General features: G+C 34.4%; 3 protein-coding genes and 1 long non-coding RNA gene across 9 annotated transcripts in view; 2 read left to right on the top strand and 2 right to left on the bottom strand.

Annotated features, from left to right (window-relative positions):
- The window catches only part of LOC126969917 (uncharacterized), a 433,182-nt gene that overhangs the window by 376,140 nt on the left and 34,932 nt on the right, over window positions 1-22,110 (top strand). The window lies entirely within an intron of this gene.
- The window catches only part of LOC126969958 (uncharacterized), a 238,884-nt gene that overhangs the window by 45,418 nt on the left and 171,356 nt on the right, over window positions 1-22,110 (bottom strand). The gene's annotated exons all lie outside the window — the stretch shown is intronic.
- Window positions 3,403-22,110, bottom strand: part of LOC126969884 (A disintegrin and metalloproteinase with thrombospondin motifs 1) — a 179,960-nt gene continuing 161,252 nt past the window's right edge. For 2 of the 6 annotated variants that reach the window (XM_050815474.1, XM_050815477.1), the window contains exons 8-17: window positions 21,908-22,037; window positions 14,490-14,632; window positions 13,702-13,757; window positions 12,155-12,281; window positions 11,118-11,282; window positions 10,410-10,526; window positions 9,160-9,274; window positions 7,877-7,992; window positions 6,426-6,946; window positions 3,403-5,490 (exon numbers count right to left, since the gene is read on the bottom strand). In XM_050815474.1, coding sequence (XP_050671431.1) covers window positions 6,439-6,946; window positions 7,877-7,992; window positions 9,160-9,274; window positions 10,410-10,526; window positions 11,118-11,282; window positions 12,155-12,281; window positions 13,702-13,757; window positions 14,490-14,632; window positions 21,908-22,037 — 1,477 coding nt within the window. In that variant the 3' untranslated portion in view covers window positions 3,403-5,490; window positions 6,426-6,438. Of the gene's footprint in view, window positions 5,494-6,425; window positions 6,947-7,876; window positions 7,993-9,159; window positions 9,275-10,409; window positions 10,527-11,117; window positions 11,283-12,154; window positions 12,282-13,701; window positions 13,758-14,094; window positions 14,148-14,489; window positions 14,633-21,907; window positions 22,038-22,110 lie in introns of all 6 variants that reach the window. The other 4 variants (XM_050815475.1, XM_050815478.1, XM_050815480.1 and 1 more) reach the window with 4 other exon arrangements.
- On the top strand, window positions 15,530-20,205 carry LOC126969950 (homologous-pairing protein 2 homolog). The gene is made up of 3 exons (XM_050815595.1): window positions 15,530-15,826; window positions 18,599-18,857; window positions 20,012-20,205. The coding sequence occupies exons 1-3, from the start codon at window positions 15,604-15,606 to the stop codon at window positions 20,148-20,150; spliced, it is 621 nt and encodes a 206-aa protein (XP_050671552.1). The 5' UTR covers window positions 15,530-15,603; the 3' UTR covers window positions 20,151-20,205.

The raw sequence follows: 22,110 nt of genomic DNA on the forward strand, positions 1-22,110 counted from the left end.
TTCGATCACTTAGATGTGGAGTAGCAGGATTTACGACAGAGGCATTTTTAGGGGAGTGTGCTTAAGACCTCCAGACTTCTAGATTGGGCAATGTGACAGGTCAACGGTATTGGTTAGCTAATGCAGACATAATATCATTGTGGCCTGGCTTGAACAATTGTTAATTTTAAAAACATGGACGGCAGACAGTCAAAATATTGCTGTCTCAGAACAAACCAGTACCAAACAGGCCGACGGTTGAGTCGTATTCAAATATGTCACACGACGGATTCAAACTCGCTGGGAATAATGAATACCTATCTATCTTTTCAAGCATAGTTACCTGTTGTTGTTTTAAATGCTATAAATGATGTAAATTTGGCAGAATTACCAAATTTCACAAAATCACTTCGACACGTATTTCGCCGTTTTTTTTTCGCGAGTCAACAGCCCCTGAAGATGCTTCGTGTAGGTACAAATAACATAGGTAGTGTACAAATAACATTATACATTTATACATTAGGTTATAAATATTACAGATGGCAGTAATGTTTATTCATCCCTGACATATATGTTCGAAAAATAAAGGGGTATTGCACTGTCGGACCGTGACTCGAGATTCTCGCTGCAGCAGTAGTAACCTTAGATCATTTACACTTCTAGGCAGACTGTGACAAATTGAGGTTGACTGTTAACGTCTATTTTGAGCAACGGACGCGCAATAACACAAATTGATATACAAATGTAAGACGTAGCTTGTCACGCACACTAGAGGAATAAACCTCTTTTCATCGGTTCTGCAAGAGGTTCTATCTAGAGGTATAAATTATCTTTGCCTTTTGAACACATACGTGTGACCAGCATATGTAAACTTATTCTTTTTTGAGCAAATTTCTAAGTTGTTATATAAACAAAGGTCTATATAGTAGGTAGTAAATCGAAGTCCTATATATTTCAGGCATCAAAACATAATTCACAAATGGCAGTACCGTGAAAAGCGGAAGCACGAAATAAAGAAGTTAATATAATCCGGTATACATTCTAGAAGGACTCACTGATAAGTGATAGCCGTACGATCATTCTATCTCTCTCAGACAATCTTTCCAGTATCTGAAAGCTGGATACACAAAGCCCATTCTTGTCTAAAGTAAGGCCAACGAGACTAGATAAAGGATGTAAACAAAGGGGGTTTCAGGGGTTCAAAATATTTTTATTAGAATAAATTATATACAGATTAGGGATTCCCTAATATAATCGCCGATCTACTACACTAGTACATTGATCAATGCAAAAAAATCGCGGTTTTTATTTGATTTTACTTTAGGCTTCACAGGCTTAGGACTGTCATTATATTATTATTACACACAGAATATAAACGCTATACTAATGTTACTAGAATGTACCCAATAAGTACTTATAATAAATTGACAAAAAATCATTTAAACAAATATACTGAAATAGCCAGTATTTCCGTAAGAATAAAGTCCAAATCCTTCAATAGAACTATGTGAGAGGACTGCGGAAGTTATAGTTGTCGTAGGTACTCACTCCCATGTACTAAGCTTCGCGTCTTTGATTCATTTATCTCGTTCACCATTGCTAGTCAGTCGGAACGGGTTTTCTCGGTCGGTCCGAGCGGACTCAGTACTGTACTACAATGTACTACATTTTAATTATTTTTTAATTCACTTTATTTGATAAACCAACAATGTTCATGCACAAATGTAAAAATAACAACAAGGAGACTAAAACTAAAAGACACATAGCAAAAATTTCAATAACATGCCAATGTACAAAAGATTTAGGTACATACAGATTATTTTAATTAGTGTAACAAAAATTATAGTAATTTCTACAAATCAGCTCCCTTACGCAGGGAGTGAATGACATTACGGCGAAAGTATATTATATGAGTCTTATTTCGAGGAAGATTGCTATACCAAAGTAAACCTACTAAGCTACAAAGCTTATCGACGTGAATTTCAGGTTTTCACAAATCCCTCGGGAGCTATGGATTTTTCAGGGATAATATGTAGCCAATATCCTTTCCCAAGCTATTGACTATCGCTGTACCAAATTTCATCAAAATCGCTTCAGTAGCTCCGTCTTAAAAGCGTAACAAAAAACTTACATTCACATCTATATATATAAATAAAATTGGAGTGTGTTTGTAATATTGAAATAACCGTTTTTTACTACATGTATATTATGTATATTATTTTTACAATTTTTGTCTGTCTGTCTGTTTGTTCCGGCTAGTCTCTGAACCGATTATGACGGGACTTGTGCAATGTTGCAATGTGCAAGAAACGGTCTAACTCTAAAAATAATTTATATGGCAAAACAACGTTTGCCGGGTCAGCTAGTTTATAATATTAGTAGGGATAACTCAGTACAATGTAACTCAGTAACGGCCCTTTTGTTTACATTCTTTATCCCGTCTAGTTGGCCTTAGTATACATGAATTTAAAATGGTAATTAATGTCTCTTGTTGTGTATAACATATAATTATCTTTTCAGGTATTACAACAGCAAAAAGTTCATGCCTGCCGGTTTAGTGTTTTGTCTATCTGTGGCTATGCTAGCGAAACTTGTTGTCAAAAACGTTGCCGCCAGTCCAGTGCCGGTGAAGAGTGGGTGAAAGTCGTCGGTTTGGAATATGCGTGTAGTTTTGATTTGGTACATTTTAATTCACGAGTTTTTATCGACACCAATCTTTGAAAGTCCAAATAATGCGAGGTATATTAAAACCAGCAAATCGAATTAGCAGATGTTAGGTCGATATTGATGCTCAAATATACTTTTATATATTTTTTACCTACGCTCAAATAATCTTTTATATATTTTTTCCTATTATCGTGCGCAAAGTTCGATTTTGCGCATGCATTTGCGTTAGTACCACTTTACTACACGTTGACAAGAGCGTGCGGGAGTGTAGCTGAGCGTGCGGGAATGTGTGAAAATAATTATAGTGGTCGAACTTTGCGCAACTTAATAGGAAAAATAGTATACGATACTCGTGCGCACGTAGGTCATCCTGCACTCGCTTTCCTCGCGCGGGAACGGCCTACTTTGCGCACTTGTATGTTGTAATGGTAATGTAAATTCTATATATAATTTTGAAAACTACGTGCGTATTCCTTTAAAATGCGCAGCAAAAAGTGACATTTGTGAAGGGATCATTAGTGTTTAGGTAACAATGTAAGAAAAACATAAATTGCATTTTAAGTTAATATCACATAGAAATAAAAACCTTTAAAATTTTATATGTTATCTGGTTAGCCTTGCCATTTGACATCGGCGTGATAAAATATGTATATATTTTGGTTTTTATTGTTTAACATTCTTGTTTTAGTCAATTATGTTAGAAATGTGACATTTATTTATAATCAGAGGTGAAGGGTGAATGAAATAAAAATAAAATATATTTAAAGTTTGTATTTTTTCTTACAACATACATAGGACATTGGGAATCGGTATACATAAATATAATAAATAGTTGGCAAGTAATTGAATGGTGAGAACGTGCCAACTTAATCTATGGTAACTATATTATTCACCTAAATAATTTATAAAAATATACAAGTCATTGTGATAGATTGAGGTAAAGTTTAAAAAGGTCGTACCTAATGTTATATTATTATTACTGTACTTTTTTATATTATTTATTTTAATTAAAGACTATTAATTATTGGCTGTAATAATGATAGACCTTTGCCATTTTTATAACTGGATATTATGTCTTGCCTTTGGCTATTGATAAGAAAACAAGATATTTTTTTATGGAATAGGAGGACAAACGAGCGTACGGGTATTAAGTGATCACCGCCGCCCACATTCTCTTGCAACACCAGAGGAATCACAAGAGCGTTGCCGGCCTTTAAGGAAGGTGTACGCGCTTTTTTTGAAGGGATACGCATATATATATATATATAGATTTTTTGATGGTGATAATTTTTCTCTGATGTGTGAACCAGTCGCTTTAGTAGGTTTGGAATATTTTAGTTCTCTTTTGTTAAAATCTATCAAAACATTGTGGTTGAAAAACATTGGTTATTATTCGGATACTTTTGGCCGTAGTAAGAACATATAAAAAGTTTATAAGTATTCAGTTTACTTTGGTTACGTCACGTCAAAAAAAAATTAAGGTAGTAACTAAGTAGGTAGACATAAGGTACTAAAGCAACAAACATGGAAAAAGCTTTAAATATTTCTTTATTTATACGGCCTTATCGTTCTGTGACCTCTAGATATTATAAATTGAAACGGCCTTCAAAAAAAAAGATAATATTAGGTATTTTGTGTCAGGCGTAAACTTATTTTAGTCAGTTCATTGACATGAATAAAAAACACAAATTATTAAGCCAACTACATTATTGTTCTATATTTTGATTATTGTATTTTAAAGAGCTCTCTGAACCGATGCCCGATTGCTATTAAAAGTAATAGATTATCTTTACTTACGTCACGATGACAAACGTCACTGTCAAATTATTACCACTAACAGACTATAAGCCCCGTCACGAGAGGCCAAAAACACACACCCGATAAAATTGCTATTTATTGAATTTGGGATTTCTTGTTGTTACACGTAACTTCGTAGAAATTCGTTATTTACAAAATTTATAACTTCTGGTGACGGTAGGGATACCATCTGTCCGGATTAATCCGGACTTTTGGACTAGTCCAGATTTTGTCCGACTCTAACTTGTCCATATTTTATTTTTAATTAGATGGAATATAGCAATAAAACTACATATTAACAAATATCAAATAAGTCTTTACAAGATTCGAAATCTTAACGAGATCAACTAAAATGTCCGGACTTCTATCGAAATGTCAGTACTTTTCAAATTTCGAAATGGTAACCCTAAGTTGACGGGGCCTGTAGTCAAGTTTAGCGGCATCGTATAAATTTCAAAAAAGTAACTATATCAAGTATTACAGCTAATTTATTCGTAAAAGGCACTTCTTGGCAGTTTCTTTTGCGTTACACTTATTGAATACTATTTTACAACCGTTCCTAAACGAATTACAATAGCCTAACTAAAAAACTACGTCGAGGAATCTTGATCTCGTCTTGTTCATATTTATACAAATCTAATGTACTTAAAGTCCATTAACACAATCACATTGGAATATCACTCACAGACCAATGCCTGATTCATAGTTTTCAGACACACACATACTTACGCATATTTTCACTATTATCACCATTTCGATGTAAAAAGAATTGATCTATGTTTTGGTGCCAATCTGTTTTATAACAACAATGCTGCCAATATCGCGTTTTTTTTACTTTTTTATGAGATATATGGACGGAATGGCCAGCTCTGGTGCCGTAGAAAATTATTTATAAACTGGTGATATCAATTAAATATGGGATCACTACATTTCAAACATTAAGTCTGGACGGGATCACCAGGAGTGTGATGTATTTCTTCATGAATCCTAGTGCCCTTAAATCCAGCAGTCTTCAAATATTTCTTCAGCTCAATTCGCTAATGGCGGCTGCTGAAAAAAATTGCATCGTATTAGGAATAATAATGAAACAAGTCATCAAATTGAGGACCAAATTATTGAATATAATAGATTTTAATTATACTTAATATTTCATAACATAAAATTGGCCAAATAGATAGGTAATAATATATCACATTTTTTATTGTTTACCAAGGAAAAATACCTACACGATGTTATTTTTATGTGCAATCTAAATTATGTTCTTTTTTAAATAACCTAAACTAGTGATGTGAAAGATGTAGATGTTGTAGTAGAATCTGGTAGTATTTAGGAATTATGTGTATAGTATATTTTGTGAATGGTAGATTAAGATTAACTTTCTAAATGTTTTTTACATGCTCTAATAAGACAAGAATACTAGTAGAGCTGTACCGACAAAGAATATAGCAGTGGATGGCTTTTTAACATCATCAAAAAAGGTTTTTCGGAAACAAGGATTTTTTGTGTGACATTTATTAGATCAATACTTTCAGCATTGTCATAGCTTTTTTTTTTTCTTAAATCCAGTACGTACATACGTAGGTAAGCTCTTGGAACTTAATTTATTTCAGACTTAAGAAGTGTCTGTGATATAAAATATGATTTTTCAATCACGTTCATTTATATCTTTGTTGTATTGAAAAACACCTATGACTACAATACTCAGTGGTTTAGCGCTATCGACTTGAAACTTAAAAAGCCATCTAATCTATCGTTCCTTATCTTAACAGGCCATTTGAAACGTAAGATATGACAACAGTTAGGTACAGTGTGAAAAATTCAAGTTCAGAACACAGATGAACGTCATAATGATGCAGATTATTTACACAAACATGAATTCAATCCGAGGCAGCGCTAAGAGATGGGCGTGACAAGAATGCGTGAAACTTCCAAAGAAATGATCATCCATGATTGTAATGATTTTGATCCAATTCTGTCCTTACCAATTTTGGCACTCTAGGCACGGATAAGTTCTCCTGACGTCAAGTTCTTCTGATACGAGTAAACTAACCTCGCCGGTTCTATTTGAACTTGTTGTGAGTTCGCATCTGGCCTGATAGAGTTATCCGATGACTTCGCCTGAGAATAATATGTCCCTATCTTGAAGACCGACTTCGGCCCCTTGTTGGGATACGGGTCTTTCGTTGTTTTCGTGAGATAGCTGTCCAGATCTTGCTTGCTGAAGAAGCCTTTTTTCTCTGGAGCTTCTGTTGTTCTTGCGAAGAAATCGTGGAAGTCGTATGGGCTTCTTGTAGTGGACACTGAGTATTTATTTATAGATGGTGGATATGATACGCTGGGTTTTATGGTCTCTGGCGTCTTTGTTGTTTGCTCTGGAGTGCTGTAGTAATTTTTGTATGGGTTCTCTGTGGTCGTGCTGGGTGTATCTCTTTGGTAGTGGTAATTGTTTTGGTAAACTGGTGGCGATGTGCTAGCAACGTATGGCTGTGTTGTAGCGTCGTTACTGTTTGAGTGTTTGATAAAAATAAATATTAGTTTATACATGGTATTTAAATTATCGGTGTAGTATATTTAAACCTAGAAATTATTATATTTAGAAAAATTAAAAAAATCTTAAAAATATCTCCAGTGGTGGTACGTTGTTTCAAATCATAATATATTTGCATTTATTAAGGTGGCACTTAATTTAGACTAATATCAAATAAATTGTAAGTAAATTCCAATAAATTTCAAGGGCTTTTCCATTAATATTTTGGATGAAGGAAGGCCTCTATTCAAAATATTGGAAATAGTGTCTATTACCTAGATTATGTATAATAATTCATGGCACCAGACTGATATTTTATGATAGATCTAACTAGAGTGTGCACCAAGAGATAAGAAACGAATTCAACGAGGTTTAACAGATTAAAATTTATTGCACAGTCTAGTTATTAACTATCCACGACAGTTATAATGTTCCAATCACAGATGTAGGGTTACCATTTAGTAATTTGAAAATCCTGACATTTCGATTTATTCCGGACTTTTTAGTTGATCTCGGTTAGATTTCGCTTTTCGTAAATACTTATTTGATGTAAGTTTATATGTAGTGTTTTACTATACTCCATACAATTAAAAATATAGTCCGCACAATATAGTGAGCCGGACATGTCCGAATTAATGGTAAACCTACACAGATGCCATTGGGCACGGTTACTTGAATAGGTGTAGTTGTGTCCTTCAAAAAGTATCAAAATAGGTTATAAATACCTATTCATATTTTTTTGACTCGATTGGCTAAATTTACTTAAGCTCCTTTTTATAGTTCCATTCACATCAAAAACTTTTTAGATACTAGCATTATTCTGCTGTTATTGAATGCTTTTTGTTGGATGATTTATTTTTGACTCTATTGAGTTACCAGTTACAGGAGGAGCAGAATTGACATTACCTGGTAATGTTGCCATAAAACGGACTGGTGTCTGGTCTCACGTAGCTCGGCGTGTGCTGCGAATAGTCCGGGATTATGTTCTCGTGTTCAGTTATACACCGCCCGTTTATACAATACTGAAAAAATAAAATAATAAATATAATTATATACTAAAGTCTTATTTACAAGGTATGGTTAGAGTTAACATTACCTACACTTGTGAAGTTGTAAGGAGTGATAAGACGCATGTTAATTCAATGTTTGGAACTACATTCGCCGAGATGTCTTGTTTTAAAACAATTCTAAGTTTTTGTCTCCTGACAAAATGGGGCTCGCTAATAATTTTTAGCAGCAATTATTGCTATGCGTTCAAGGCGCATAACATTGGCTATTTGCTGCAATTATGCGACAGTGGCCATGATGGGACGTCCCTTATTAGTTATCAATAATTCTCATTGAACAGTAGTAGTATAGAGTTTCCAAAGCTTTTTGCTTCGTGCACAACTGATTATGTTTTTCAGTATTGGATAGAATTCTTATCTGATTTTTTTTTGCATAACCACCAGCTTATCGAACGTGTTTTGATAAAATAGTCTCGCACTTATTAGATTAGATATCATAATTCAAGAACACTAATATTATATTTATTAATATTAGTTTGAATACATGGTATTTACATTATGCGTATTGTTGGCAAAATGTCAGAGAAAGATTCTCCAGTGATGGAAAATCGCTTAAAATAGCATGCAATTATTATTTAAAATGTGGAGCATTATCAAAACCTGCTACCAACCGGACACGGCAAGTAACACCCTATAGAGCTGTATACATTTTGTTGGTAGCGGCGACTCGTAGCACCACCGTGGTGTCCCAGTGAAATATAACACTAATAGTTGATTTTATTGTAAGATTACATTAAAAAAAGAGTGTGTGTGACTTATGTATGCACGCAAGAACTTGTACTTCTTTGGCCTAAAAAAGCAAAAATCCTTAAAATTATTTATTCCTCATGCTATTCTACGTTTGTAGAAAGAACACTATTGTAAAAATCTTCCAACAATGGCTTTAACAATTGATTACTAAATAGTGAATACGGCTGTACGGGCTTGAACCCTTTGCCTATCCTAATAACGAAAAAAAGAGTAACGAATATCGCAAACGTCAGAAAATTTTAGGAACAACTTCACCCTGTTTATTTTGTGTTACAGTGATGCGCGCGCATCTTAAAATTTCACTCTAATCATTTGTTCACAACGCGCCTAAAGAAATATAACTTCAAAAACATGTTGTCTATGGTTACTCACTTGGCCATCCCCACAGGGAGATCCCTCAGCTGCCGGTCTGTACGCGACACAGTACCCGCTCGCCGCGTCGAAGCAGAATAGTTGGGCACAGACTCGCTCGTCTTTGAAACATGCGCTGAAAATTACAGCAAAACATAATTAAAGGCCATTGCAACGTACGGCACAGAATTGAATATTATTTACACATTATTTTTACCTTATAGCATTTTTACCTCTTGAATAATATATACAACTAGATATGAGTCTCTTGCTGTTAGACAACAGAAAAAACGGTCAGGCATTATTATAGTTATATTATAGTTTAGTGTGCGTGACAACCTATGTGCTACACTCGCGATTAATATGACACTGTGTTAGTATGCGTACATTGCTCAAAATAGAGGTTAGTTCTAAACTCAATTTTTTTCGTCATTTCACAGCTGTCATAAGTCTATCTAGACGTATAAACGATCTAAGTATGCTTATTACAAAGAAAGTATTTTAAATTAGGTGGGCGTTCTGACGTCAATACATCCTACTTATTCCTGGGAGAGCTGGCCACTAGGCCGATTGCGCGCGTGATGTCATAACATCATGCCGTACATTTTGAGATAATGCGAAAACGAAAAATATACTGACTTCGAATTAACTTAAATCCCAAGACTACAGACAATAATTCCACAGAGAACAACCTATTTAGTTATTTCGTAGGGAATTTATTAATAATAAAATGGGTAGTCTATTATGGGAAACCCAGTATAGGTATATGCCAATTAAATGCGCAACTCGCCAGCCATTTTCTAAGTGAACCTTGAACACATTTGAATGTATTAATTGCTCTGGTGCCTTTACACAGATATGTAACACCAACTTATTTACCCTCTTAATAATAAACGCAATGAAAATTTACTCCAAGTTTAAAGTTACTACTCCCTGTCATGTACTTAATTCTGTAGTGATATTTAAATATATCATATTGTAATTTGTTATTGACCGAGAACTCTAATCACGAACACTACAAATATAATATAATTATATGATGCTGGAGAAAAAACTATATCCACTGGTGTGGTGCTGGAAGATTTTGAGGTATGAACGAACTAGCGTAGGTATAGACGTGGGATATAATCTGCCCATGTCACGTTCGGCTAATGACACCCTTTTTTTATGCATCCATTGATATCGCTGGTTGAAATTTTAATAAGGCTATTGAAACAAATATATACATATTATATATATGTTGTTGGAAACTTATTAAAAAATATTCTTACCTCGTGCCTCTATCTTTCCTGCACTGCGCGTCTAGCGTGAGCAGCCTTCCAGGCAAAACCCTCGGTAATGAGTCGTCTTCGTGTGGGGAATTGTACAAACACGTCGCTGTATCACCACTGGAATGTTTAAACACGCATTTCACAATCATCTATAACTATCTACATAAAAATATAAATAAAAATGAAAATGGTCTGTGTTTGAAGCTCTTTCACGCCTAAACCACTGATCGTATCGACATGAAACTACCACCATTCGATGCGAAATCTGTCCTAGATGGTTTTTTGTGGCTACTTATTATGAAATTCCTTTCTTTTAAGATTCGCCAATTTAGTTTATTTATATATATAAAAAGGATCTTTCGTACAGTGTACCTAATGACGTGTAAAGTATTATTTCCAAAAATAAAAATGGCGGCCATTTTAAAAGGGCTGTGCCTAGGAATACTAATAAAACCCCATTATTGGAACGTATTACGATGTTTCTTTCATATATTTTTTTTTTAAGGTAAGAGGAAACGCAAACGTCTGCTTCCAACTGAGTTGACAAATATCACAAGTTAATTTATTTTTATATATATGCACGTGTATGTTTCGGATCCATATTGTTCATGATGAACGCACCACTTTTATAAGGTAAAAAATAAGGTATTTTTCTTTTTAATTAAAAAATATTAATGCAATTAAATAATAATAATAATACGCATTTACTTTAAAAAGTGATGAAAGCTTTGGACACTGCAAGGTGACCACCGGAATCCTTTCTCTGTGTGTCTGAGATCTGACATGATGAAGCCGTCCTCCCATCTACACTTCTCCGCGCCTGGACCTCCGAGGTACGAGGGCGGGGGACTTCCATCGTGGACTGCCCCTAATCTGAAATTTGGAAAGGCTTTAACTCACGTTCATAATAATTATACGTGCAGGCATTTATGATTTATGAAAGATATATGTTTAAAATATTTTTCTCAAAAAATTTGACGTATTTGCCATTGAAGTACCCATTGCATATTTCAGCTTCAGCTTGTTAATATTCCAAGTTAGGAAAAACCTTGATCATCGTCATGCACTCGGGGTTAGGGGTCATGCATCGTCACTGAGGGTGAAAACTTACTTCAAATTCTAGCGTCCGTTAAAAGCTGACTTTCATAAAATGAAAAGGCCAAATGCAGGTGGCACTTCTGGCCGAATTTAGTAAATCTTTAAATTAAACCAAATATTATATTTTTTAATAGGGAAGTTGAATAGGAAGAAATGAAAAAAAAAACTAAATCAACCATACGATCTTCAATTCCAAAGGTCGAAAATACTATCGGACCATGCGCAAGTTTCTTTATCTGCTTAATAATTTTATGTGATGTATGGTAACAACAGGAATCAAACCAAGAATCTGCCTGGCGTTCATCAACAGTGCGGTTTTCCAGGAACTTTTTTCCACGAACAAACAAGCTGTTGAATGAGCTTCTTTGTGCGATGTTTCCAGGACGATACGACATGGGTTCCTTCAAACAAAGCGCGTACACCTTTCTAGTGCCGGCAATGCTCCTGTGATTCGCGCGTTTGCCCTTCTCTGCCATTAAAAAAAAAGAAAGTTTTTTTTTCAAATATAAAAATAAGTTAAAACAAACCATAAAAGTTGCAAAGATGTTGCAATATCAGCACCGACCTTTCAGCACGACATTCAATGTGATAACACTTATGCTTTTCAACCTCTTTATTGTTATTACTTATTAATTTAGATTACTTACAAGTGACCGACTTCGTGAGCAGCTACAATGATGCCAGAGAAACCGCCCGTGTCCTCGATGATGGCAACTGAATTGACCTTTTCCAAGCGTTTGTTCACCACACACGCGCCGCCCACATACGCGAAACCTATTACATTTCAGTCAATCAACCTTTGCCAGATACAATAAAAAAAAATTGTCTATGGTAGGTACTTACAAAATGACTGGATGCTAGGATGTGGTATAATAAAAGGAAGTAGAAATAAGTCGTACTTACAGAATGCCAGTGGATGATGGCTTATGAATACAAAGCAAAAGCATTTGGTGCGGTAGTAATGCATTGACAAAGCAAAAACACCATTGTTAGTATACGACATAATAATACAAAACATTAAATAATACATTCTTGTTGGACAATACACATACCCATTATATCTACATGTTAGAACTAAAGCTTTACAATTAGAAAAATAAGTCTGGAAGGTTAAACTATTCAGGTAACACCCATCGTATAATTTTAGATAGGTAATGACATACTTACCTAGTGTAGTTGATTATACTTCATCAAAATTACATATTAATTATACATTAGAAGTAAGTGCCTACCTAGCATAAAATCGCATTTTGTAAATAGGATACTGACTCAATATAGGTACTCTAAATTGGAATTGGTTCGATCTATAATTTAACAGTGGCGCAATGAAGGTATAATTTATTTCGTGCGTCCTCGTGTTAAGGTAGGGCAACTGGTCCCAACCTTACGCAACTTTCATGTTAATACGAGAAGATGGACCGGTGCTCTTTTGAAAGGCAACGCAAGAAGCCAATCATTATGTAGTAACGTTGTGGGCGATCTTTATTATGTTAAAATGCAAATAAGATATGAGCATGCCTATCAATATTTATGTATGTATAATTTGCAATAATTGTGTTACTGATTTACGAATTTTCGTGTAAAAAGTAATCTTGCCAATGCAATTTTATCATCAAACATAATAAAAATATTGGATGAATAATATGATACTTCCAAATTTAAACGCGAATAATTTTATGTTAACATATTTATAACTGGTGGATAAATAAATAGCCTTTTGCTAATCAATAAGAAAACAGCAATATAAAGTATAGTAATACCTATAGATATAACTTCCTAGTAATATAATTAATAAATAAATACCTGTCTCATATAAATTAACTTAAGACATTAAAATGTTTACCACATACATGCATATATAAACAATAATTATGATGCGACACTTAAAGCGTAATGTTCTAAACCTTGTTTTACACGATTAGGTACTATGCGTAGAAAAGACTATCAGCTACTGAAAAGATTATACATGAGAGATTGAGAATGAAATAATAAGACGGAGAAATATTTAACACCATAATTGGTACTAAGTAACAATTATAGCGGTGGATTGAAATGATCAAGATTATTCACAAGGTGCTAATGACTACAAAGTTGGGAAAAGGTATTCCCAAGTGACAACGTGATGGGATAAGGGACATTTGTGAACGTGAAGGCGTGCTTGGGAGGAACTCATGATATATTAGCCCACGCCTACCTGCTGTCCCTCTATTGCACGCATCGTTCGAGTATTGTCTTCTGCACATGTCTAGTCTGAAATCCACGTAAATATACAGCTCAATAAAATATTATACATCAAATCCTTATCTGGACAGTTGAATGTTCGTAATCTGGACCTAACAAAGTTGTGCAAGCATTTTCTATTGTCTAAATTGTTATACAAACATAGTCAACATTCGATCTTTCTCCATTTGCTTAAAAAAGACGAATATTGTCTATGGTTGCCGTTTTAGCGCCATTACCAAGTCCTTAACCTTAAAATTAAAAAATATCAAGCCGCAATAAATCAATTTCAAGCCTCTGTTAATGCTGCTCGTGTCAACACCGTTATTCGCCATTTTGAAACAGGCCCGGTATAAAATTAAATTACCAGCGGTGCCTTTTGTACAGCGACCACCCTTGCGGCGACGGCACATGTCATACCTGTTGGTAAAATCAGTTTTTGTGTCTTCATTCAATGTTGACATCGAAGCCTTAATAGATTGTGACAATATTAAACAGTCATTATATTTAACTTGGAACATCTGCCTTTTATGTAACCAATAAATTACGGTTAATTACGACAGGTTCTGCTTATTTTGAATAATGGCGCCAAGTAAAATGTGCAATACTTACTTAAACATCCATTACGAGGTATCCAGTTGGATAAAAATGCAGAAAATAATAATAATTAGAATGGAAATATTACATAAAAAAGTGAAAAATTATAAATAAATATTTGAATGCTATGCTGAGAAAATTTGGGCAATACTTTTAAAAACTTACTTAGTGATGGCAACTGCAATGTCGTAAACAGGCAGTCTCCGTTCTCTGAACAGATACTTGCCCATGTCAGTTAGGGCTGCTGCAGAATCGATTGCATCCCGTCCCACTCGATTCCGTTCCAGGTATGGAGTGGCATCACGTCCCTATCGACATTATATTTCAATATTATTAGGTACGTTGCTTGCCATTATTACTCGTAAGTAATAGAGAATCAGCTGATGATAACATTTGAAAGTACTTATTAATAAAACATCGGCTTATATACCCAATACCATGGTTTATATTCAGTCTGAGTAGTAATACAATAACAGTATCAATCAATGTCTTTGAGCATGAAAAGAACTAACATTTAATAATACCTTTTTAACTTATTTATTCTGGAATTACCAATCTCATCAAAATCTAACAGGTGTCACTAATTTATACAAATTAATTCTATTAAACATTTAATATAAAATCTTAGATTATTAGTGTAGACTATGATCTCATCCCATCACAATATTTCTTATATTCCTTTATGTTAATTACACTGAATACAATCATCGCGACATTTAAAATTAATAATTGATGGCATTAATAATGTAACAGTAGGTCATCAATAAATAAATATAAATGACGCATATCCATTGCTAGTCAAAATGAAAATATCTTTTTTCTAAAAGGTGACGCACGACGGACGAAAGCTGTATGGTCTTTGACCCTTACCTGGGACATTCCGATGAGCCCCTTCCTCAAAGAAAGTACCGCGGCATTAAATGGAACTAATTATGTATTATTTTTTTATGTCTATCAATTAAAAACAATAAAAATACGAGCTACATTCTGATTTTTTTTGCCCATGACCTACCGGATATTCTTCTAGTAATCGAGTTAATTAAAAATTACTGATTTAAATATTCTTTGGTATATTATTTTGGTTTGAGCTGATAGTCTCTTTACCATTGCTCTAGATAAATAACAATAAAAAACTATGCATTAACGGTCTTTCACTTGTCAGTTACCTGTCAGTGTCAATTATGAATATTTGTCATATTTGTTTTTGTGTCATTCGTTTTTTTCATAGGTATTTATTTACTTGTATATAAATTATTTATAATTTAAACTTTAAAGAAAAATGGCAACAGATGCCGTTAAAAAGTATTTAGAAGATACAAATAGGCCATATTCTTGCGCGGATGTCACGGTTAATTTGAGGGGCGCATTCACTAAGTCCGCAATACAAAAGGCGCTTGATGCTTTGAGTGAGGCGGGAAAAATTAAATGCAAATTATATGGAAAGCAGAAAGTTTACGCGGCCATACAACATGACAATGCCGACGGACCTAGTGAAAATGAAGGTGAATTAGATTATGTGACTTATAATACAAAATTAAGGTTATAGAGATTATTCATTCATTATTTTTTATCAGTCTCAATAGTTATTTATAATATACTTAATGCAAGCCATTCTCTCATTCATTTATTAATTATTATTTTTAGTTTTTCGATTTTGAAATCATGTAAAAAACCATCAACCAAATTTATTTTTAAAGTTTCAATGCTTTATTTTCAAATAAATAAAAAAGTAATAAGTTTACGATGAAAAGCTACAACGATTATCATTGTCATATTATATATTACAAACTAAAAAATATATGAAATAATTCAATTATTATTCCTTAAGTTCTCAGTAACAATGTCAAACCATGAGTCAGTTGAACACGCCGCCTGTGCTAAATTTGCAAAGAGGATGTAAATACTACGTAATCTGAGGCGGGGCTGCATAAATAAAAATTGAAATTTAGTTTAGTATGAAACGTTCAGTGATTTTACATAATTTTGAAAAAGTGGTAATTACACTATTGAGATTGGCGACGAAGTATAATCCGGCTAAGTTCGAATGCGAACAGTTCCTTAAAACGTAGTGGATTTCGGCTATCTCCGTTTTTTACAAGCTTATAGCCGTCATCTGTCAATCTATCAATGACTGCACGTTTCATACAATCAGGTGCTTTTTTCTTAGAGTTTCAATAGGTTGTAAATTTGCACCACAACCGGTATCGACAGAGGCTTTGCCAGTATAATACAGTGTAATACTAGTCCATACCACATGGTATATTAAGGCGACACTAAATGCCAGCGACCTTGAGCGATATGAGTTCACGGCTGCCGGCCCGCCGTCTATGTAACAAAGCCAATATTTTCAAAATTCTTGCGTGGTAAACAGTTTATATGCTTACAATCCTCGTTATTCACTACTAATCTGAATAAATGAACCTACACAAAAAAGTACAAGCTATAAGAATAACTTTTCTGAGAGAAGTACCAAACAAATGCGTCACGCCATGCCAAAAAACTTGTTTAACTTCAAAGAAATGTGGTAGTTCAAAAAGGCTCGGCAGTGTTAACTAACCAACATTAAGCATTAGCAACCCATAAATAAGACTTAAGGATATGTGTAACATGATTAAGTAGTGTTCATTGCTCGAAATGCTATACTTTCACCACAATACTTGTCTAAAAACACCATGTTTGGGTGTTTTCTGCTTACTCTTCGCCTTAATATACTCCGCCTGGTAATCTCTTACCGTGTCAGCTGGGTCAGGTAATTGGCCAGAAAACGTCATCGCTTCCGATGACTGTTCTCAAAGATAGACACGACAATAGCGATGAAATGACCAGTTGTCAGTTATGATATTTATTATACCATGATGTAGTCTTAGGCGATCGTGGGCAGAGAATACCAGGCGGAGTATAATTACTATATACTAGTCATTACTGGCACGTCAGATCTTAAGCATCAGATCTATCGCAGGTTTTTCGATGCAAAATGATCGCCATTGTACCGCATTGCGCTACGCCCTAGGTCATATCTTAATGCGTTATAGTTCAGATCATATTGGCACTTATTGGTAGATCAATACCGCTCAACATCAGGGGTCCATTAATATACTCACTACTTCAGTCCCTCCCTACATAGTTAATAAATAAATATTGAAATAACATTATTTTTATTAATTTAATTGGTATCAGAAATATAAACAATTACTTTTAAAAGTAAAAACAAAAATGGTTTATCAGAAATTACCATTACCGTTTTACCTTTGTGTGTAAATAAAATTAAAAAAGAAAAAACATATTTATGAGAAATTTGAATAAATTAATGTCAAAAACTTATCGCAGGAAAATAGCGAATCATTTACAAATTTCGTTCAATTCACAATTCTATTCATAGATCTGTAGTTTCTCACCGTTACCTCCTCCTTTTCGAAGTCGGTTAAAAATCAGTAAAATGTCATCCATAACTGTTTAACCAAACGATAAGTATGAAAATTTTTGATATTAAACATTTAGTATGAGATTAGTACAAAGGTTTAAGTTTTCTTACTGTAAAAAGTAATTTCAGTTTAGTACTGATATTAAAGGAAACCGTTTATTAACCTAACAAAGTAATAAAACTATCTTTTAACTGAATATTATTTCTTAGTAAGTTCAAAATTTTGTATTCAAAGCAGCTGATGTTCGAAGTGACGTCCTTCCTTGCTGTTCGATAAATGGGATATTTATCGTTTGATTTTAAAAAAGGTATTGATGCTATCTAACCACTGACCTGTATAAATACCACTGGACATGTTTGATAGCATTTTTTGTGCTTATTTGAAGCGCCACTCGCGAGTGTCAAGAGAACTAACTTTGACGTATATTATAAATGGCTGCGACACAAGCGTACACTCTGAAGCATTTTGAATTAATTTCGTTCGTTTCCCGTGTTATTTATACCTCAGGAATCAACGTAATAAAGTGCACATTTTTTTAAATAGTTTCCCACCATCTATCGATATTTGCTTAGCATCACTAGTTTTAGTACCGCAGACTCTCGCCATGGCCAACAGCGCCAAAATGGCGAATATCAAACAGGTACAAAAGCACTTTGACAGCCGCCAGTCCAGTGGTAAATAGTAGAGGTCAGTGTATCTAACGTACTTTCAATATCAGTTTGATCTATATCTGTAATAGTTACGAAATAATCGCCTGGTGACACTTAACGATGACGTCAACATCTACACGTTCTCCGTTCTACAAAGTCTGTGTTTGGGACGTGCTATATATAATCCACAAGTATCTTTTAGACTACGACACACCCATAAAAACAACAACAATCGAACTGGAAGAGTTGAACACTCAATTAAAAACAAAAGAGGCTAGTCTCAAGAGTCTACTGGCCGCACCGACGTCTGACAGCGCCAGGGTGCAGGCGGGCGAGATAAAAACAAACATTGAGAAGCTGGAGAGCAGGCTGGCAACACTACGGGACTCTGTGGAGGTTATGAGCGCCGATGAGAAAAGAGGAATACTGGAGAGCCATGCGAAGTTGTTATCGGAATATAAGTACGTATGGCCACACTACTTTACAGTACTTTAACTTCATACTCCAGTATCACGCTCGAATCGACGCACGCACACATACACACAATTTACACTGCCGCTAAGCAACCATGGGGAGACAAAACTATTGAGTGCCACGCCGTACACCGCCGCAACTGGTCGCTGTCCGAGTTAAATTTATACCAGCGCCGTCCATGTCTTCAATTTTTTTGTATCATGTACCCAGTAACGGATTAAGCTTACGCGGGGCCCGTAGCAAATTCTTTCAATGAGCCCTTGGTACATATACTGGAAATAGTCAGTTACCGAGTGTCTGACGTGGGTTGTCTCAGTAGGAAAAGTTGTAACGTTTCACGTTTTTGCCACATCAAGAAATTCAATATCTTAATAAGCTTCTCTCAAAAAAATTATGCTCAGACGGAGATGAGTGGGACATGCGGGGCCCCCTTTTGCGCGGGGCCCGTAGCACACTTGCTATTGTATGGCTAATCCGGCACTGGATGTACCAACCCTAGCGCTCAGACGTAAGTATAAATTTCAAGGAAATTGCTGAGTTACGCTACTATTCTATGACTAGTATTTTTGTCTTTTTGAATCTTGAACGGTGAGTGAAACTTCACAATTTATAATTGAAAGTTAAACATTGATATTTTATCATGATCCTATTCATATGGTGAACATACACATCGATAGTTGTTTAAGTATATATATTGCTTGAACATACATTTATCCGTTGGTTATTTTTTAACATTCATTCGTTTGATGTTTAGTCATAACCTCAACCTTACGCATTGAAACATAACAGTTACGGAGTTAAACAGCTTGTTATTTTGAAGTGATATCTCTCCCTTTTGGGGTTAAATATACAAATTTAATTTATACCAAAATTTTCGAACGATCCAGGACTCAAACCCACGACTCTCTCGTTCCGTCCGAGCGCTCTTACCAACTGAGCCGACTGTTTGAGTGGCGCATGGATCGTAAATCTTGCTATGTCTTGTTCGACTCTCAGGTTGTGGCTCCATCCAGTCACGCATCGTTCGTAAATTTTAGTATAAATTTAATGTCTACATAAAGTAGTTGTCACCTAAATAAAACATTTTATTTTTCAATATAAAACAATTCATATATTTTATTATATATCACTGTTTTGCCAGGAAACGCAAAAGGATATGTTCGGAAATGATAGAGGCAATGCTCGAAGGTTATCCGAAGTCCAAGAAGAACTTTTTAGAAGAACTCTGCATAGAGACCGACGAAATGGTTGATTTTAAGCTTGTATCCTTCCAAGTATAGAACTGTGAATAATCTAATTCATTATCTAAAGCTCAAATATATTTATAAAGTTTAAGATTGATTTTTTTTTATTTGATCGTGTTAATCTCGGTATCTATTTTGCAATTTAAATACATTTGTATATCATGGTAAGATTCATGAGGATAGTATAGGCTCTATAACATTAGCCAGCAATCCTTTAATTATAGACTAGACTAAAAAGGACACTAGATGGCCTGAAACTGCTTTTCAATTTAAACTGTTATTATCCGTTAAAATCGGTTTGTATCTTATTTACACATATATTTATTGCCACAGATTGTTTGCCTACTGCGGCTAATTTTAAGCCAATAATATTGATTATTTTTAGTAATTAATTTGAAAAAAAAAAAAACAGTGTTACCGAAAATATAATGGCTAGTGATATGTAAATACAAAGTTCTACAACGATATTGATCCTTATTGCGTTTAAAAATGTCCGGGATACCATAAGCTTCTTACTACTTAAGCCACAATAGGTATTGTATGATAAAATATACATGCATATTATATGTGCAAGAAACCGTAGGGCAAATTGTTATAGAATCAAACTGCATATTATTGATCCCCATATAATTCATTATTTTATTGACTGGTTAAACTATCTTTCGAGTTTTCTTTCAGAAATTTTGGAAATACCTATGTAGTTGCGTCAACTCAATCATTTTGCGCCTTTTTTGGTGTTAAAAACCTGCTGCAATTCTATATTTTATACTGTTTAATGTAGCCTCAGGTAAAAATATATCAAAAAACTGAGCCTCAATTAAAGACTGTAATTAAGCGCCACCTCCACGAGCGAGTGATATTATCGTCGTTGCACGTATTTCTATACACTCTCATAGAACGTGCCTCCACACGTCGATGTTATCCGTGCTCGCCGCGGAACGTGGAGCTCTCGTTACGAGAACGCTTCATTCGCGCGACGTAAATAAATAAACTCTTACTAATAAAACAGCTGTACAGGATAACCATCGTCTCGTAGAGATTACCCGACGATAAAAGGGCTGACTTGTCACGATGTACTTGTTCATGGAGGGAGCGCTTAACTTTCAGTCATTCGTTTAAATCGTAACTTACATTAGGTATAGTAACGACATTACTTACTAAATGATTTGCTTTGTTATGACTTATTTAGATATAAAACAGTTAACATCTTAACACTATGACTACATTTATACCGAAGGCATTTCAATTTTCCAAGATTAAATTTAATGTTCCCTTTCGATATCCCCGCAAAGCAATAACACTTCTTCAAAGACCTTTTCGAAAAACTGTTCTCGGCAATAACTCACCAATTTCCAGGATGTCTAAAATACTAAACGATAGTTTCAAACATTTGGATCCTTTCGGGGACTCACTCAAAACGTTCCGACGTAAAATTTTATTATGTGATAAATTAAATAATTTGTAATATTACCAAAATATATTTTACATTTAACTGATTTAAATTTAGCGAACTACCTAGAACTATTATATTGTTTTTTTTTTCGGTAATAAGTTAATACGTTTTTTAGATTATGTATAAGTACTTCATTTGATATAAATATTTGTAAGCTTCATAATAATTGCATGCTGTATCTACCTTAAACGATAATGCATTTAGAATTAACTTTGATTAAATATTTAATGTTGCTCGAATTAATATAATTATCACTGGTGGATCGAATAAATGAATAAAATTAAAATATTGGAGGTATTCACGATGACATGATCTTAAACTACTTTTCAGCTTTACTTACCCTAGAGATGATAATTCCAGCAATCGATATGCGTATTCTTGGTCCTTTCAAAAGCTTATATCTCAGGTCGACCCCGTTCCAGAAAGAAACAAAGTATCGCTTTATCTGAAGGTTGTCTCCGCCATGCAACCTACGATCAAAAATATAATTAAGATGGAAAATAATTAGGTAACACATAAGAAAGTAGCTGCGAATTTATAATT

This window comes from Leptidea sinapis, chromosome 19 (assembly GCF_905404315.1).
Source record: "Leptidea sinapis chromosome 19, ilLepSina1.1, whole genome shotgun sequence".
NCBI classification, from domain to species: domain Eukaryota; kingdom Metazoa; phylum Arthropoda; class Insecta; order Lepidoptera; family Pieridae; genus Leptidea; species Leptidea sinapis.